Below are 17,674 nucleotides of genomic sequence, written 5' to 3'. Positions count from 1 at the left end.
GACCTCCTAGTATAATACAACACCTGTAGCTGGACTTTACCTGACCTCCTAATATAATACAACACCTGTAGCTGGACTTTACCTGACCTCCTAGTATAATACAACACCTGTAGCTGGACTTTACCTGACCCCTAATATAATACAACACCTGTAGCTGGACTTTACCTGACCTCCTAGTATAATACAACACCTGTAGCTGGACTTTACCTGACCTCCTAGTATAATACAACACCTGTAGCTGGACTTTACCTGACCCCTAATATAATACAACACCCGTAGCTGGACATTACCTGACCTCCTAGTATAATACAACACCTGTAGCTGGACTTTACCTGACCCCTAATATAATACAACACCCGTAGCTGGACTTTACCTGACCTCCTAGTATAATACAACACCTGTGGCTGGACTTTACCTGACCCCTAATATAATACAACACCTGTAGCTGGACTTTACCTGACCTCCTAATATAATACAACACCCGTAGCTGGACTTTACCTGACCTCCAAGAATAATACAACACCTGTAGCTGGATTTTACCTGATCTCCTAGTATAATACAACACCTGTAGCTGGACTTTACCTGACCTCCGAATATAATACAACACCTGTAGCTGGACTTTACCTGACCCCTAATATAATACAACACCTGTAGCTGGACTTTACCTGACCCCTAATATAATACAACACCCGTAGCTGGACTTTACCTCACCTCCTAGTATAATACAACACCTGTAGCTGGACTTTACCTGACCTCCTAGTATATTGCAACACCTTTAGCTGGACTTTACCTGACCTCCTAGTATAATACAACACCTTTAGCTGGACTTTACCTGACCTCCTAGTATAGTACAACACCTGTAGCTGGACTTTACCTGACCTCCTAGTATAATGCAACACCTGTAGCTGGACTTTACCTGACCTCCTAGTATAATACAACACCTGTAGCTGGACTTTACCTGACCTCCTAATATAATACAACACCTGGAGCTGGACTTTACCTGACCTCCTAGTATTATACAACACCTGTAGCTGGACTTTATCTGATCTCCTAGTATAATACAACACCTGTAGCTTGTAGAGTCCCCAATATAACCTGTTCACACAGACACAGTGCACCCTATCCCAAGAACACACACACACACACACACACACACACACACACACACACACACACACACACACACACACACACACACACACACACAGTCTCAGCCTGTTATGACACTCTACCCTGACCTGGCCCAGCCCATGTGAGTCAATAAGAGTGTGAGCTCATTCTGCCTAGTCAGCCAACACACTACAGCTGACTGCTCTGTTTAGTCAAACCTGCCCAGAAACACACAACTGACACCCAAATACATTTAGCCACTTTAATTCAAGGTGGACTCGGATGAACACGAAGGGTGCTCATAAAGTGATTCTTTATTTAGCTTGTTTAGTTTGTTGAGCACACACACACACACTCAATTTAACCTCATGTAATATTAGCTACGGTAAATATAGCAAGTCACCCTTTCTCCACCTCTAATGCTCTAGCTAACCTCATGTTCTCCCTTTCTACCCCCTGATCCTTCGGTTTCACCCCTTCCAAAGCTTGTCAAAAGTAAATCCCATCTATAATTTAGCATCCGATCCTCCTTTCATAGGCCGTTCTAGAAAAGGCATTTTCACACCAGATCATCTCATCCACATGACTCACCCTCCATAACAGAGTTTTGATTTATTTATGCTGAATTTGCTTCTACCTGACTTTTTTTCACACCGCAATCTTTACCTTGTGGCAAATCTCACTGTGGGGTAAAAAATAGGACAGTGTAAAAATATATACACTGCTCAAAAAAATAAAGGGAACACTTAAACAACACAATGTAACTCCAAGTCAATCACACTTCTGTGAAATCAAACTGTCCACTTAGGAAGCAACACTGATTGACAATACATTTCACATGCTGTTGTGCAAATGGAATAGACAACAGGTGAAAATGATAGGCAATTAGCAAGACACCCCCAATAAAGGAGTGGTTCTGCAGGTGGGGACCACAGACCACTTCTCAGTTCCTATGCTTCCTGGCTGATGTTTTGGTCACTTTTGAATGCTGGCGGTGCTTTCACTCTAGTGGTAGCATGAGATGGAGTCTACAACCCACACAAGTGGCTCAGGTAGTGCAGCTCATCCAGGATGGCACATCAATGCGAGCTGTGGCAAGAAGGTTTGCTGTGTCTGTCAGCGTAGTGTACAGAGCATGGAGGCGCTACCAGGAGACAGGCCAGTACATCAGGAGACGTGGAGGAGGCCGTAGGAGGGCAACAACCCAGCAGCAGGACCGCTACCTCCGCCTTTGTGCAAGAAGGAGCAGGAGAAGCACTGCCAGAGCCCTGCAAAATGACCTCCAGCAGGCCACAAATGTCCATGTGTCTGCTCAAACGGTCAGAAACAGACTCCATGAGGGTGGTATGAGGGCCCGACGTCCACAGGTGGGGGTTGTGCTTACAGCCCAACACTGTGCAGGACGTTTGGCATTTGCCAGAGAACACCAAGATTGGCAAATTCGCCACTGGCGCCCTGTGCTCTTCACAGATGAAAGCAGGTTCACACTGAGCACGTGACAGACGTGACAGAGTCTGGAGACGCCGTGGAGAACGTTCTGCTGTCTGCAACATCCTCCAGCATGACCGGTTTGGCGGTGGGTCAGTCATGGTGTGGGGTGGCATTTCTTTGGGGGGCCGCACAGCCCTCCATGTGCTCGCCAGAGGTAGCCTGACTGCCATTAGGTACCGAGATGAGATCCTCAGACCCCTTGTGAGACCATATGCTGGTGCGGTTGGCTCTGGGTTCCTCCTAATGCAAGACAATGCTAGACCTCATGTGGCTGGAGTGTGTCAGCAGTTCCTGCAAGAGGAAGGCATTGATGCTATGGACTGGCCCGCCCGTTCCCCAGACCTGAATCCAATTGAGCACATCTGGGACATCATGTCTCGCTCCATCCACCAACGCCATGTTGCACCACAGACTGTCCAGGAGTTGGCAGATGCTTTAGTCCAGGTCTGGGAAGAGATCCGTCAGGAGACCATCTGCCACCTCATCAGGAGCATGCCCAGGCGTTGTAGGGAGGTCATACAGGCACGTGGAGGCCACACACACTACTGAGCCTAATTTTGACTTGTTTTAAGGACATTACATCAAAGTTGGATCAGCCTGTAGTGTGGTTTTCCACTTTAATTTTGAGTGTGACTCCAAATCCAGACCTCCATGGGTTGATAAATTGGATTTCCAATTATAATTTCTGTGTGATTTTGTTGTCAGCACATTCAACTATGTAAAGAAAAAAGTATTTAATAAGATTATTTCTTTCATTCAGATCTAGGATGTGTTGTTTACGTGTTCCCTTTATTTTTTTTGAGCAGTATATAATAGACCTATAGAAACTGCAGCAGTGGGGGATAAAATGTGCTAGATTTTTATGTAGTTTTATTTGACCTTTTAACACATACACTGGAGCATGAGTGGCCACAAGAGACACATAGAGGATCTTCGTGTTGGCAGAGAGCTGATGGGTTGAGGGGACTGAATGGCAATGAAATGGACTCTGTAATAACCATGAGTGTTTAGTGGGTTAGATGACCCCCAAGGGACTGGGTAGTTGACACACACCATGGCACGCACACACTCTCGTTTTGATTTGACTCAAGAGATTTTGCGTTTATGGGTTTGTCTATAATAAGGGTTTGCATGAGAGGTGGACAGACTATTGGTGTGAGTGTATGTGTGTTTGCTATCTACTGTATGCGGCTCAGTGAATAGGACTGGTAGACCTAATGTATTTGCAGAACAGGAACTGGTGGGGAGTGGAAGGCTGTAGTGTCTTTCACTAAGCTGGGAAAGTAATATTAGGTTACATTTAGACAACCTTTCCTCTTTATGTTTTCTCCTTGATACGATAGTTGATCAAATAACAATGATTCTCCGCTTCATAGTTTTTTGTCATCAAGCCTCTTGCGTCACGCCAAGCAAAGTATGTGTGTGTGTATGCGTTCGTGCGTGTTTCTATGTTACAGTTACCTTTATTTCTTTTTGTTTCTCAGATAACGTTTACCTAAGAAAAGGTAAGCAGCCCTATCAGTCTTCCTGACTAACTCGCCTGCCTTCCTGCTGGCTCTTCTCAGCAAGGAAAAGTCTAAATGGGATCCTTGGGGCATCCAACTCTGACATCACCCCATTGAAGTTGACTTTTAAAACAGTTGTTAGGGTTAAGGTTAGGGTTAGCTAGAGTTTTGGTTATGGTTAGGTAGGTAGGTTAGGGTAGGGGTTAGGTTTAGGGTTTAGGGTTGGGACGTCCCAAGGATTCTGCATATCACTAACCTTCTCAGCATTGCATGTGTGCTTCCTTTTCCTCCTCCTTGTCAGCTTACAGGAAGTTGCCTCGGAGTTTGTTTGATTCTTATACCCCCCACCCCCCATCTTTCTGCATGCCCCTCTGTATTTCCCCATTTCTGCACCTCTCCCCCACCTATTATTTTGGAGGGATAGATAATAGAAGTGAGGCCAGCACACTTCTATCTGTATTAGGGGGGTTCTTGAATTACAGTGGCATTTGGGCATGGCATTTTGGTAACATCAAATATACCTTTTAGGTAAATTAGGAAATGGAGTCCACAAATTCTCAAATCTAAGGTTGCCAATACTTTAAAAAAGACTTTACCGTGATATGATTAATCATTTTAGTCATGTTATTTCGTTTCATATAAATTGACTAACACCAAGTGACACTTTGTATTTAGATACACCAAATTATAAATGGAATCCTCAAATGTATGACATTCTAACAGGGTGTGATATGCTAATACTTAAAAAATATATATAGACCCGTCCCCCGATAAGTTTGCCACTGGAGAGAATGCTCAAGGTCCTTGAAATCAATGATTTTCAAGGTGGTAACACCAATGACATAAAACAGATGGACACACATTATGCTAGTTTAAAAAAAAAAAGGTATTTTAATAGCCTTCCTTGTTTTTGTTCATCTATACAATATATTTAATACTTTTGTTCATTGTTGAAAATAATAGGCTTATCTATCTATCTATCTTTAAATCTCCAAACCATGTCACTACACCTCTACACGTCACCAGTGGGACAATCCAATTTGCTAGCCCCCAGTAGTATCTACAGTGCATACAAATAGATGTGTTGCAGTATAAAGGACCTATGTACACACATTCTGTGGTAGTCCGTCTCATTGTTGTTTACAGGCTGATTTAACTGGGGAGGGGGCAGAGTTCAGAATATAACTTTGCAACGTGTGTGCGTGTGTGTCAGTGGTGTAAAGTACTTAAGTAAAAATACTTAAGAAGTACTACTTACTACTTTTTTAGTATCGGTACTTTACTTTATTTATATTTTTGACAACTTTTACATTACTACATTTCTAAAGAAAATGATGTACTTTTTACTCAATACATTTTCCCTGACACCCAAAAGTACTTTTGAATGCTTAGCAGGACAGGAAAGATGGTCTAATTCAAGAGGACATCCTTGGTCATCCCTACTGCTTCTTATCTGGCGGACTCACTAAACATGCTTCGTTTGTAAATGATGTCTGAGTGTTATCTGTAAAAAAAGAAAAAAGAAAAAAAAGAAAATGGTGCTGTCTGGTTTGCTTAATACATGGAATTTGAAATAATTTATACTTTGTATATATATTAGACAACCTTAGTATATATTTTAGCAATTAGATTTACTTTTGATACATAAGTATAATTAAAACCAAATACTTAGACTTTTACTCAAGTAGAATTTTACTGACTTTCACTTTTACTTGAGTCATTTTCTATTAAGGTATCTTTACTTTTTCTCATGCTGCTTACGCCAAATCCTGACTCTGCCATCAGCATGACGCAACATGGACCGGGATTCCATGCCCACTGGAGCTGCTTCTTGTTTTTAGCTGATAGGAGTGGAACCCAGTGTGGTTTGCTGCAATAGCCCATCCGTGACAAGGATCTAGAAGTTGTGCGTTCCATTCTGCACACCACTGTTGTACTATGCCTTTATGTGCCTGTTTGTGGCCCACCTGTTAGCTTGCACCATTCCTGCCGTTCTCCATCGACCTCTCTCATCAGCGAGCTGATGCCCACAGGACTGCCTCTGACTGGATGTTTTTGGTTTGTCGCACCATTCTCCTTAGACAAAGTCATGCGTGAAAAGCCCAGGAGGCCGGCTGTTTCTGAGAGCCTAGAACCGGTGTGTCACGAGTGTGTGTAGGAACGGACCAAGGCGCAGCGTGAATATCGTTCCACATATTTTATTATAATGTGAAACTATGCAAGACATACAATAAACCATAAACAAAACAATAAACCATAAACAAAACAACAAACCGTGACGAAAAGGTGCTACATGCACTAACTCAAAATAATCTCCCACAAACAAAGGTGGGAAAAACAACTACTTAAATATGATCCCCAATTAGAGACAACGATGACCAGCTGCCTCTAATTGTGGATCATCCAAAAACCCCAACATAGAAAAACAGAAACTAAAACCAAACAACATAGAAAAATAAAACTAGAATAAACCCCCCCATTCACGCCCTGACCTACTCTACCATAGAAAATAAAAGCTTTCTATGGTCAGGACGTGACAGTACCCCCCCCCCCCCCAGAAAGGTGCGGACTCCGGCCGCAAAACCTGAAACCAAAAGGGAGGGTTGGGGCGGTTCTGGTGCAGGACGAAGAACCTTCTCATTCCGCGGATCCTCCCGCATCGGAGGCAGTTCTGGTGCGGGACGAAGAACCCTCTCATGCTGCGGAGACTCTCAACGCTGGAGACTCCGGACCGCAGACCGGCGCAGGAGACTCCGGGCCGCGGGCCGTCTCAGGAGGTTCCGGACTGTAGGCCGTCTCAGGAGGTTCTGGACTGTAGGCCGTCTCAGGAGGTTCCGGACTGTGGACCGTCTCAGGAGGTTCCGGACTGTGAAACGTCGCCGGAAGCTCTGGACTGTGAACTGTCGCCGGAAGCTCTGGACTGGGAACTGGGAATAAATGCGGGGAGCTGGCACAGGACGAACTGGGCTGTGAATGCGCACTGACGACAGTGCGTAGAGCTGGCGCAGGATATCCTGAACCGAGGAGGCATACTGGAGACCAGGAGCGCTGAGCCGGCACAACCCGTCCTGGCTGAATGCACACTTTAGCCCGGCAAATGCGGGGCGCAGGCACAGTGCGCACCGGGCTATGAATGCGCACTGGAGATATAGTGCGCATCACCGCATAACACGGTGCCTGACTGGTCACACGCTCCTCACGGTACGCACGCCCGCTCTGCAGCGCTCTCAAAGCCAACACCTCTCTCCGGAATCTTTCGTCAAGTTCCTCACTCAACTCCCTGACTGGCTCTGGTTCACCCCTCGGCTCCGCCGACCACTCCGTGTGCCCCCCCCCCCCACACACACAATTTTTGGGGGGAGCTACCTCTCAGGCTTCCGTTGTTGCCGTGCTAATTCCTTGTCTCGTTGCCGTTCTGCTCTCGCTTCCTCTATCTCCTCCTTCGGACGGCGATACTCCCCTTCCTGCCTCCAGGGTCCTTTCCCATCCAATATTTCCTCCCAGGTCCATTCCTCTTGACCACGCTGCTTGGTCCTCTGGTGATGGGAGATTCTGTCACGATTGTGTATAGGAACGGACCAAAGCGCAGCGTGGGTATCGTTCCACATATTTAAATTTTAATGTGAAACTATGCAAAACATACAATAAACCATAAACAAAACATTAAACCGTGACGAAGAGGTGCTACATGCACTAACTCAAAATAATCTCCCACAAGCAAAGGTGGGAAAAACAACTACTTAAATATGATCCCCAATTAGAGACAACAATGACCAGCTGCCTCTGATCATCCAAAAACCCCAACATAGAAAAACAGAAACTACAACCAAACAACATAGAAAAATAAAACTAGAATAAACCCCCCAGTCATGCCCTGACCTACTCTACCATAGAAAATAAGAGCTCTCTATGGTCAGGACGTGACACGGTGCTCCTGGCACAGATGATCATACCACGCTCAGTCGGTGGTATGACGCTCAGGTCACTAGTTATTCCCATTCTAATGTTCAATCGAACAGTAAATGGATGCCTGTCTGCCTGCTTTATATAGCAAGCCACATCCACTTGACTCACTGTCTGTAGGAGCTAACCATTTTTGTGAATGGGGTGGCCACTAAGTGTGTTTTCTTAATAAATAACTGTTAAATAAAACATGTATTTGTCATGTTAAATCCATTTTAAATTGTGCCAAAGTCAAGCAACCGCATTTACCACCACAATTCAAGAATTACCCATAATTTTTTTTATCCTAGCACCGGTATTCTCAAGTTCAGGATGTGCATATCACCTTCCAGTTCCACAAGTGTGTATTACCAGAATTAAACTCTCTGACAGTCTTCCACTAGACAGCAGGTGTCTCAACCTAGGATCTTAGCTTGTCTAGACACGGCTGACACTCTGCCTGCTCGGCACATTCTACAACACATTCTCAGAATTCACCAGGATTCCTACTCCAGAATTACCTGTGTGTGTGTGTGTGTGTGTGTGTGTGTGTGTGTGTGTGTGTGTGTGTGTGTGTGTGTGTGTGTGTGTGTGCTCTACATTTTATATTTTTAATTGGTAGCACTGGTGCGCCTAACTTAAAGTTAGAAGCACCACTCTTAAATGTGCACACAACACAATGCCACAGATGTCTCAAGTTGAGGGAGTGTACAATTGGCATGCTGACTGCAAGAATCTCCACCAGAGCTGTTGCCAGAGAATTTAATGTTAATTTCTCTACTATAAGCCGATTCCAACGTCATTTTGCAGAAATTGGCAGCGCGTCCAACCAGTCTCACAACCGCAGACCACGTGTAACCACACCAGCCCAGGACCTCCCCATCCGGCTTCTTCACCTGTGGGATTGTCTGAGACCAGCCACCCTGACAGCTGATGAAACTGTGGGTTTGCACAACCAAAGAATTTCTGCACAAACTGTCAGAAACTGTCTCGGGAAGCTAATCTGCGTGCTCGTCGTCCTCACCAGGGTCTTGACCTGACTGCAGTTTGGTGTCGTAACCTACTTCAGTCGGCAAATGCTCACCTTCGATGGCCACTGGTTTCAACTGGGCGAGCGGTTTGCTGATGTCAACTTTGTGAACACAGTGAACCATGGTTAGGTAGGGTTATGGTATATAGTATTATGGTATAGGAAGGCATATGCTACGGACATTTTATCGATGGCATTATGGCAATTTGAATGCACAGAGATACCGTGACGAGATCCTGAGTCCCATTATCGTGCCATTTATCCTCCTCCTTCACCTCATGTTTCAGCATGTGTTTGCTTTGCCCTAGCTAGTGCATTTTAAGTAAAGGTAGCATTAGCGATGAGTTTCCTTCAGACTAACTGGCATTTTGCAAAGAGCAAGATTCACAAACTATTATGATAATAGAGAAAACGACATGGGGATTCATATTTAGAAGCAATGTGGAAAGCGGCATCGTTGTTGTTTTGGAACAATCTGTTGAGTGACATGCTGAGGGAAACTGTCACAGTGTGGAGAAACTGTCCGTGTGCTGCCTCCCTGTTGAGTGAAGGGGTGGGGCTTCAGCCTGTCGTGTTTCAAATCAAATCAAATTTGATTTGTCACATGCTCCGAATACAACAGGTGTAAACCTTACAGTAAAATGCTTACTTACAAGCCCTTAACCAACAATGCAGTTTTAAGAAAAATAAGTGTTAAGTAAAACATAGATAAGTAAAAAATAAAAGTAACAAATAGTTAAAGAGCAGCAGTAAAATAACAATAGTGAGGCTATATACAGGGGGTGCCGGTACAGAGTCAATGTGTGGGGGCACCGGTTAGTCGAGCTAATTGAAGTAATATGTACATGTAGGTAGAGTTAAAGTAACTATGCATAGATTATAAACAGAGAGTAGTGGTTCCAGCGAAATATTGTTACGCTTTAAATTTTTTCACATTTTGCACAGCAAAGTGTGTGTGTGTGTGTGTGTGTGTGTGTGTGTGTGTGTGTGTGTGTGTGTGTGTGTGTGTGTGTGTGTGTGTGTGTGTGTGTGTGTGTGTGTGTGTGTGTCAGGAGCTTTGAAGGTATCACAAGTTTAGTCATGTGATAACAGTGCTGCTCTCAGAACCCCACAGAGGTCATTTGCACACTCACTCCTTCCTGCCAGGACCTGCTAGAGAGGAGGCTCTGAGATGGGGCTCAGGCCTACTTCACAGCTCTGTGTGTGTGTGTTTGTATGTGTGAACACTCTCTTGACCTGCCTCTGTCCTTAATAGTGCAGGAATGAATCCTTAGTTGGCAGGAAGGACTACACACACATCAACCTGGTCAAAGACAAGCCAACTAACTAACACAAGGCAGTCAGAAAGAGCAGGCCAGGACTGATTTGATACCCAAATGACCCATCCTCCCTATCTCCACCACCTGATTTGCAACAGCTTTGTATTTACTTGCTGTGTAGTGTAGTATAGTGTGGATGGGTGTAGTCCCATCTCCAATCTCATTTGCTTGTGTCCATTTTCATAATGATTATGTAACTAGTGCTGGATGTATTTAGTGTGGGCCAGTCTTGTTCTCTGCCTAGCCCAGGTGATATTAGGTTAAGCCATGCATGTCATTATTGCAGCCATTTACAAACGCCCCCACCCCACCTACACACACTTCTCACACACACTCTTAACCCCTTACGTCCTGGGGAAGTAAATTCCCCGCACTTACTGTAAACACATCTGCGTTCATTCATATTTCATGGCTGTCTCTTATTCGCTCCTGACTTCTCATCAACATGGCTTTACATTAACTAGCTAGGGCGTCTCCCTCGTCGGAAAACGTGATTTAGCCTATCACAACAGATCTATCCTGTCTATCCTGTTGGCTGTCATTCAGTGACTATTGAGCTAGATTTCTGACAATAAATTACATTCGCCTGTATCTCTGTTGTTGATTTTGTCTTTCTACTTTGTGTATTTTGGCATTTTTCTAAAAGGTAGTTTGTGGTCGCCAACCCACCTGGTTAAACAATGGGGTATTTACTAGCAGTAGATTACTAGATTGTTACTGGTAGATATTAAACCCTGATATAGGGTCTGAGGTTATACTAGTAATTCAGTCTTACAAGCCCCCCAGAAGACTTGGTAGATAGGCATTGTATCTGTGTGGTTTACTATGCCACTGTAATAATAATGACTAGATAAGCACTGTGTGAGACTGAGAATAAATCGTCTAATTTGGTCCCATTAGCCCTGATTAGAATCTGCTGTACTGCTGTGATCACAGATGAAAACATCCCTCCCTGCCATGATACAGGCCAGACTTGTTCTTTTAGTAATCGCTTTGATTATCTTAAATACGCTTTTGAATTAGCCTTCACTGTCTGTTTACACAATGGCTTGTTGTTGGATATGCAAATCAGATGTATTTTTTTTCGATGTTGGATATTTGTTTGGATGTCTCCCAGTGTAGCAAAAGCTAGGAGAGGAGAGGAGAGGAGAGGAGAGGAGAGGAGAGGAGAGGAGAGGAGAGGAGAAGAGAGGAGAGGAGAGGAGAGGAGAGGATGAAAGATTGAAGAGAACCCCCTCTCCCCTTTTCTAAGTAAATTATGCAGTTATTGTTTTGTGGAAGTCAGGATTTGCCTCAGTGTCTATCGCCTGGAGGATGGGCAAGACAAAGGAAAAAAATATATAATTTACATGCAAACTAGTACTGTAACTACATTCTGGATCGGAGGGAGCCGAGGAGGTAGAAACGAGAGGGGGGGAGGGAGGGAGGGAGAGGGGGATGGGCAGAAGTTCAGATGCCGAAGCAGCAGCCTGCATTCTGCTCTGTGGCCTATTCTAAATGGCTTGATGACTAATCTAGCAGGATCTGTAAAAATAGTTGATCTATTTCTGCACACCGGAGATCATCAGGAGCACTGTGTGTGTGTGTGTGTGTGTGTGTGTGTGTGTGTGTGTGTGTGTGTGTGTGTGTGTGTGTGTGTGTGTGTGTGTGTGTGTGTGTGTGTGTGTGTGTGTGTGTGTGTGTGTGTCTGTGTCTGTGTGTGTGTGTGTGTGTCTGTGTGTGTGTGTGTGTGTGTGTGTGGAAAAAACACTATTATTAACCAGGGGTGGTGTGGAGAGATGCACTGGGGCAGAGAGACATTATTTGCACCATGTATGGAAAAAAGGATCCACCATGTCCCGAGACAGTGATTTGTTTGTAGGAAAATGAATTGACTGTTTCTCTCAATCTGGCTTCAGAAGAATTTACTAATGAGAGAATATAAAATGCAGGAAAAATACCTCTGTTCTCTCCCATAGGAATGAATGATTATATTTGTTTTCTAAGTGTGGCTTGGCTTAATAACAGGTAGCGGTGTAATCCTCCATGATCTAGGCTACTGGCCACTAGTCGTTCTACTGTGACTCATCTCATCTCGCCCCATTGAGTCAGATATTCTCAGAATCTTTGCGTCCAATTAGTTACTGTAAACCTAGAGCATTAGATTTCTTTGGAGAGGGGTGGATAACTCATCACATAGATTACTCTAGTTGTGTGTGAGTGTGAGTGTGTGTGTGTGTGTGTGTGTGTGTGTGTGTGTGTGTGTGTGTGTGTGTGTGTGTGTGTGTGTGTGTGTGTGTGTGTGTGTGTGTGTGTGTGTGTGTGTGTGTGTGACTTACTAGAACCACAAAGTTTCTAAACCACAGAGCTTCTAAACATCGCGAGACTTCCGGAAACAATTGCGAAACCGACCAAACAGACCAGGCCGGTTTTTTGGGTTTGAGAAGTCAATGAGAGAAGTGAAAAATTGTGTGTCATACACCTGCGTAATGACTTGGGTTGTCAATTCATTTTGGCCCGCTTCCATACCGACTGTATACTGGCACGACAAGTCAAGCAGTTTTTTTGTTCAATATGGCCCTTGCCCTGTTTGAGTTTGACACCCTTGCCTTAGTTGTTCATAATCTTGAAATCTAAAGGCACAACCTCGATTTAAGCCAATTTCTTAAGTAGTTGAACATATTACTCCAACCGTGTGAAAGTGACAAACTGAAACATTTAACATTTTAGTCAAAAACAACTTTATATCAAAGGAGTGCCTTTTGATTTGACGGCCTGCACATGCTCAGTTCGGTGCGAGACAACCGTTACACCTGATGAAGTGTTTCTACACGTGAGCTTAGCTAGCCAGTGTCGCCATGACATCGCCTACAAGTGTGTTCGGGGATTTCTATTGGAGAAGCAGTTTCTGCCTGTCTTTGGGAAGTCACTAGTCAGCGTGGAGTCAAAGTAAAATCAAGGCCCACAATGCACCATGAATTAAACATCACTACTGTTGCACTGTGGGAGACAGAAAGTGGAGTAAACAAACATGTCCTATGCAAATGAGCAGGAACCAACTGTTAAATTGCTCTGGAAAGGGTGATTCGTGTGTGTGTTCATTCATGCCTGCTTTTTCTACCATGCTCCCATTGTATCTCTCGAAACACCTGCGTATGTGGACTGCTCTATACTGTAGTGCTCCTTATCTAACTGTTTTCCACTGTTGTTCACTGCTTAGCCTGGTGCTAATATATGTAAGTGCATTGTCATGTAAGGTTTCGCTAGCACAGCACAGTATATTTGACCGTCTATCTCTCCCTCTGTTCTATCTTGTAGCCATCAAGGAGAAGTACAGTGACTGGACAGATTTTCTCATCCAGGACTTGACTGGCTCACGGACCGCACCAGCAAACCTACTGGAAGGGGTGAGTACTGTCTCAGTGGGAGTGTGACGGAGAACGAGATGGAGAGAACGAGGGAGAGAGATAATGAGACTGTGTATGCGTAGGTGACACCCGTGTATTAACCATCGACACATTTAGAGCTTTAGCTAATCTGTTGAGCTCTGTATGTTAAACTGAAGTTTCACCCCAGATAATACCAGTTCCCTCTCAAAGAGGGAATCACACATGCAGTCCCGTCAAAGAATTAATACCTCTTGACTTATTCCGTATTGTGTTGTCTTACAGCCTGAATTCAAAAATGGATTACATTTATATTTGTTCTCAACCATCTACACACAATACCCCCACAATGACTAAGGGAAAATAGGATTTCAGAAATGTTAGGAAATGTATTGAAAATGAAATACAGAAATATCTCATTCACATAAGTATTCACACGAGTCAATACATGTTAGAATCACCTTTGGCAGCGATTACAGCTGTGAGTCTTTCTGGGTAAGTCTCTAAGAGCTTTGCATACCTGGATTTTACAAATTTTGCGCATTATTCTTTTCAAAATTCTTCAAGCTCTGTCAAGTTGGTTGTTGGTGGTTGCTAGACAGCCACTTTCAAGTCTTGCCATATATTTTCAAGCAGATTTAAGACAACTGTAACTAGGCAACTCAGGAACATTCAATGCCGTCTTGGTAAGAAACTCCAATGTATATTTGGCCTTGTGTTTTAGGTTATTGTCCTGTTGAAAGGTGAATTTGTCTCCCAGTGTCTGTTGGAAAGCAGACTGAACTAGGTTTCTTTTTTTATTTTTATTTTTAATTTCACCTTTATTTAACCAGGTAGGCAAGTTGAGAACAAGTTCTCATTTACAACTGCGATCTGGCCAAGATAAAGCAAAGCAGTGAGACACAGACAACAACACAGAGTTACACATGGAGTAAACATTAAACAAGCCAATAACACAATAAACAAGTCAATGACACAGTAGAAAAAAGAGAAAGTCTATATAATCAGTGTGTGCAAAAGGCATGAGGAGGTAGGCAATAAATAGGCCATAGGAGCGAATAATTACAATTTAGCTGATTAACACTGGAGTTATAAATGAGCATATGATGATGTGCAAGTAGAAATACTGGTGTGCAAAAGAGCAGAAAAGTAAATAAAATAAAAACAGTATGGGGATGAGGTAGGTAGATTGGGTGGGCAATTTACAGATGGACTATGTACAGCTGCAGCGATCGGTTAGCAGCTCAGGTAGCTGATGTTTAAAGTTGGTGAGGGAAATAAAAGTCTCCAACTTCAGCGATTTTTGCAATTCGTTCCAGTCACTGGCAGCAGAGAACTGGAAGGAAAGGCGGCCAAATGAGGTGTTGGCTTTGGGGATGATCAGTGAGATATACCTGCTGGAACGTGTGCTACGAGTGGGTGTTGTTATCGTGACCAGTGAACTGAGATAAGGCGGAGCTTTACCTAGCATAGACTTATAGATGACCTGGAGCCAGTGGGCCTGGCGACGAATATGTAGCGAGGGCCAGCCGACTAGAGCATACAGGTCGCAGTGGTGGGTGGTATAAGGTGATTTGGTAACAAAACGGATGGCACTGTGATAGACTGCATCCAGTTTGCTGAGTAGAGTAATGGAAGCTATTTTGTAGATGACATCGCCGAAGTCGAGGATCGGTAGGATAGTCAGTTTTACGAGGGTAAGTTTGGCGGTTTGAGTGAAGGAGGCTTTGTTGCGAAATAGAGATCCGATTTTAGATTTGATTTTGGATTGGAGATGTTTAATATGAGTCTGGAAGGAGAGTTTACAGTCTAACCAGACACCTAGGTATTTATAGTTGTCCACATATTCTAGATCGGAACCGTCCAGGGTGGTGATGCTAGCCGGGCGGGCAGGTGCGGGCAGCGAATGATTGAAAAGCATGCATTTGGTTTCACTAGCGTTTAAGAGCAGTTGGAGGCCACGGAAGGAGTGTTGTATGGCATTGAAGCTCGTTTGGAGGTTTGTTAGCACAGTGTCCAAGGAAGGGCCAGAAGTATACAGAATGGTGTCATCTGCATAGAGGTGGATCAGGGAATCGCCCGCAGCAAGAGCAACATCATTGATATATACAGAGAAAAGAGTCGGCCCGAGAATTGAACCCTGTGGTACCCCCATAGAGACTGCCAGAGGTCTGGTTTTCCTCTAGAATTTGGCCTGTGCTTAGCTCTATTCCGTTTCTTTTTATCCTAAAAGGAGGGGGATTTTTCAAATCAGACCAAACTTTATTTGCTGCATGTGCCGAATACAACAAGTGTAGACTTTCCGTGAAATGCTTACTTACAAGCCCTTAACCAACAGTGCAGTTCAAGAAGAGTTAAGAAAATATTTACTAAGTAGACTAAAGTAAAAAATAATAATAAAAAGTAACACAATAACAATAACGAGGCTATATACGGGGGTACCGGTACAGAGTCAGTGTGCGGGGGTACAGGTTAGTTGAGGTAATCTGTACATGTAGGTGGGTTGAAGTGACTATGCATAGATAATAAACAGCAAGTAGCAGCAGTGTACAAAAGGGAGGGGGGGTGGGGTCATCAATGTAAATTGTCCGGAGGCGATTTTAGGAATTGTTCAGCAGTCTTATGGCTTGGGGGTAGAAGCTATTGAGAAACCTTTTGGTCCTAGACTTAGCGCTCTGGTACCGCTTGCCATGTGGTAGCAGAAAAAACAGTCTATAACTTGGGTGACTAGAGTTTCTGACAATTTTATGGGCTTTCCTCTGACAACGCCTATTAAATAGGTCCTGGATGGCAGGAAGCTTGACCCCGGTGATGTACTGGGCCGTTCGCACTACCCTCTGTAGCGCCTTACGGTCAGATGCCGAGCAGTTTCCATACCAGGCGGTGATGCAACTGGTCAGGATGCTCTCGATGGTGCAGCTGTAGAACCTTTTGAGGATCTGGGGACCCATGCCAAATCTTTTCAGTCTCCTGAGGGGGAAAAGGTTTTGTCGTGACCTCTTCACGACTGTCTTGGTATGTTTGGACCATGATAGTTTGTTGGCGATGTGGACACCAAGGAACTTGAATCTCCCGACCCACTCCACTACAGCCTCGTCGATGTTAATGGGGGCCTGTTCGACCGGCCTTTTCCTGTAGTCCACGATCAGCTCATTAGTCTTGCTCACATTGAGGGAGAAGTTGTTGTCCTGGCACCACTCTGCCAGTTCTCTTACCTCCTCCCTATAGGCCGTCTCGTCGTTGTCGGTGATCAGGTCTACCACTGTTGTGTTGTCAGCAAACTTAATGATGGTGTTGGAGATGTGCCTGGATGTGCAGTCATGAGTGAACAGGGAGTACAGGAGGGGACTGAGCACGCACCCCTGAGAGTTGAGGATCAGCGTGGCGGATGTGTCGTTACCTACCCTTACCACCTGGAGGCGGCCCATCAGGAAGTCCAGGATCCAGTTGCAGAGGGAGGTGTTTAGTCCCAGAGTCCTTAGCTTATTGATAAGCTTTGTGGGCACTATGATGTTGAACGCTGAGCTGGTGTCAATGAACAGCATTCTCACATTGGTGTTCCCTTTGTCCAGGTGAGATAGTGCAGTGTGGAGTGCGATTGAGATTGTGTCATCTGTGGATCTGCGAATTGGAGTGGGTCTAGGGTGTCCGGGAGGATGCTGTTGATGTGAGCCGTGACCAGCCTTTTCAAAGCACTTCATGGCTACCGATGTGAGTGCCACGGGGCGGTAATCATTTAGGCAGGTTACCTTCGCTTCCTTGGGCACAGGGACTATGGTGGTCTGCTTGAAACATGTAGGTATTACAGACTCGGTCAGGGAGAGGTTGAAAATGTCAGTGAAGACACTTGACAGTTGGTCTGCGCATGCTTTGAGTACACATCCTGGTAATCTGTCTGGCCCAGCGGCTTTG

The 17,674-nt window shown here is 44.5% G+C and overlaps 1 protein-coding gene across 4 annotated transcripts in view; it reads left to right on the top strand.

The window, feature by feature from the left end:
• LOC106576194 (scm-like with four MBT domains protein 2) overlaps positions 1-17,674 on the top strand; it is a 56,024-nt gene that overhangs the window by 20,585 nt on the left and 17,765 nt on the right. For 2 of the 4 annotated variants that reach the window (XM_045699839.1, XM_045699837.1), the window contains exons 6-7: positions 4,086-4,106; positions 13,695-13,783. In XM_045699839.1, coding sequence (XP_045555795.1) covers positions 4,086-4,106; positions 13,695-13,783 — 110 coding nt within the window. The remainder of the gene's footprint in view (positions 1-4,085; positions 4,107-13,694; positions 13,784-17,674) is intronic. The other 2 variants (XM_045699840.1, XM_045699838.1) reach the window with 1 other exon arrangement.

The sequence above is a fragment of the Salmo salar genome, chromosome ssa17 (assembly GCF_905237065.1).
Source record: "Salmo salar chromosome ssa17, Ssal_v3.1, whole genome shotgun sequence".
NCBI classification, from domain to species: Eukaryota; Metazoa; Chordata; class Actinopteri; order Salmoniformes; family Salmonidae; genus Salmo; species Salmo salar.
Note: the sequence above shows the minus strand (reverse complement) of the source record. Positions and strands in the feature narration are given on the sequence as shown.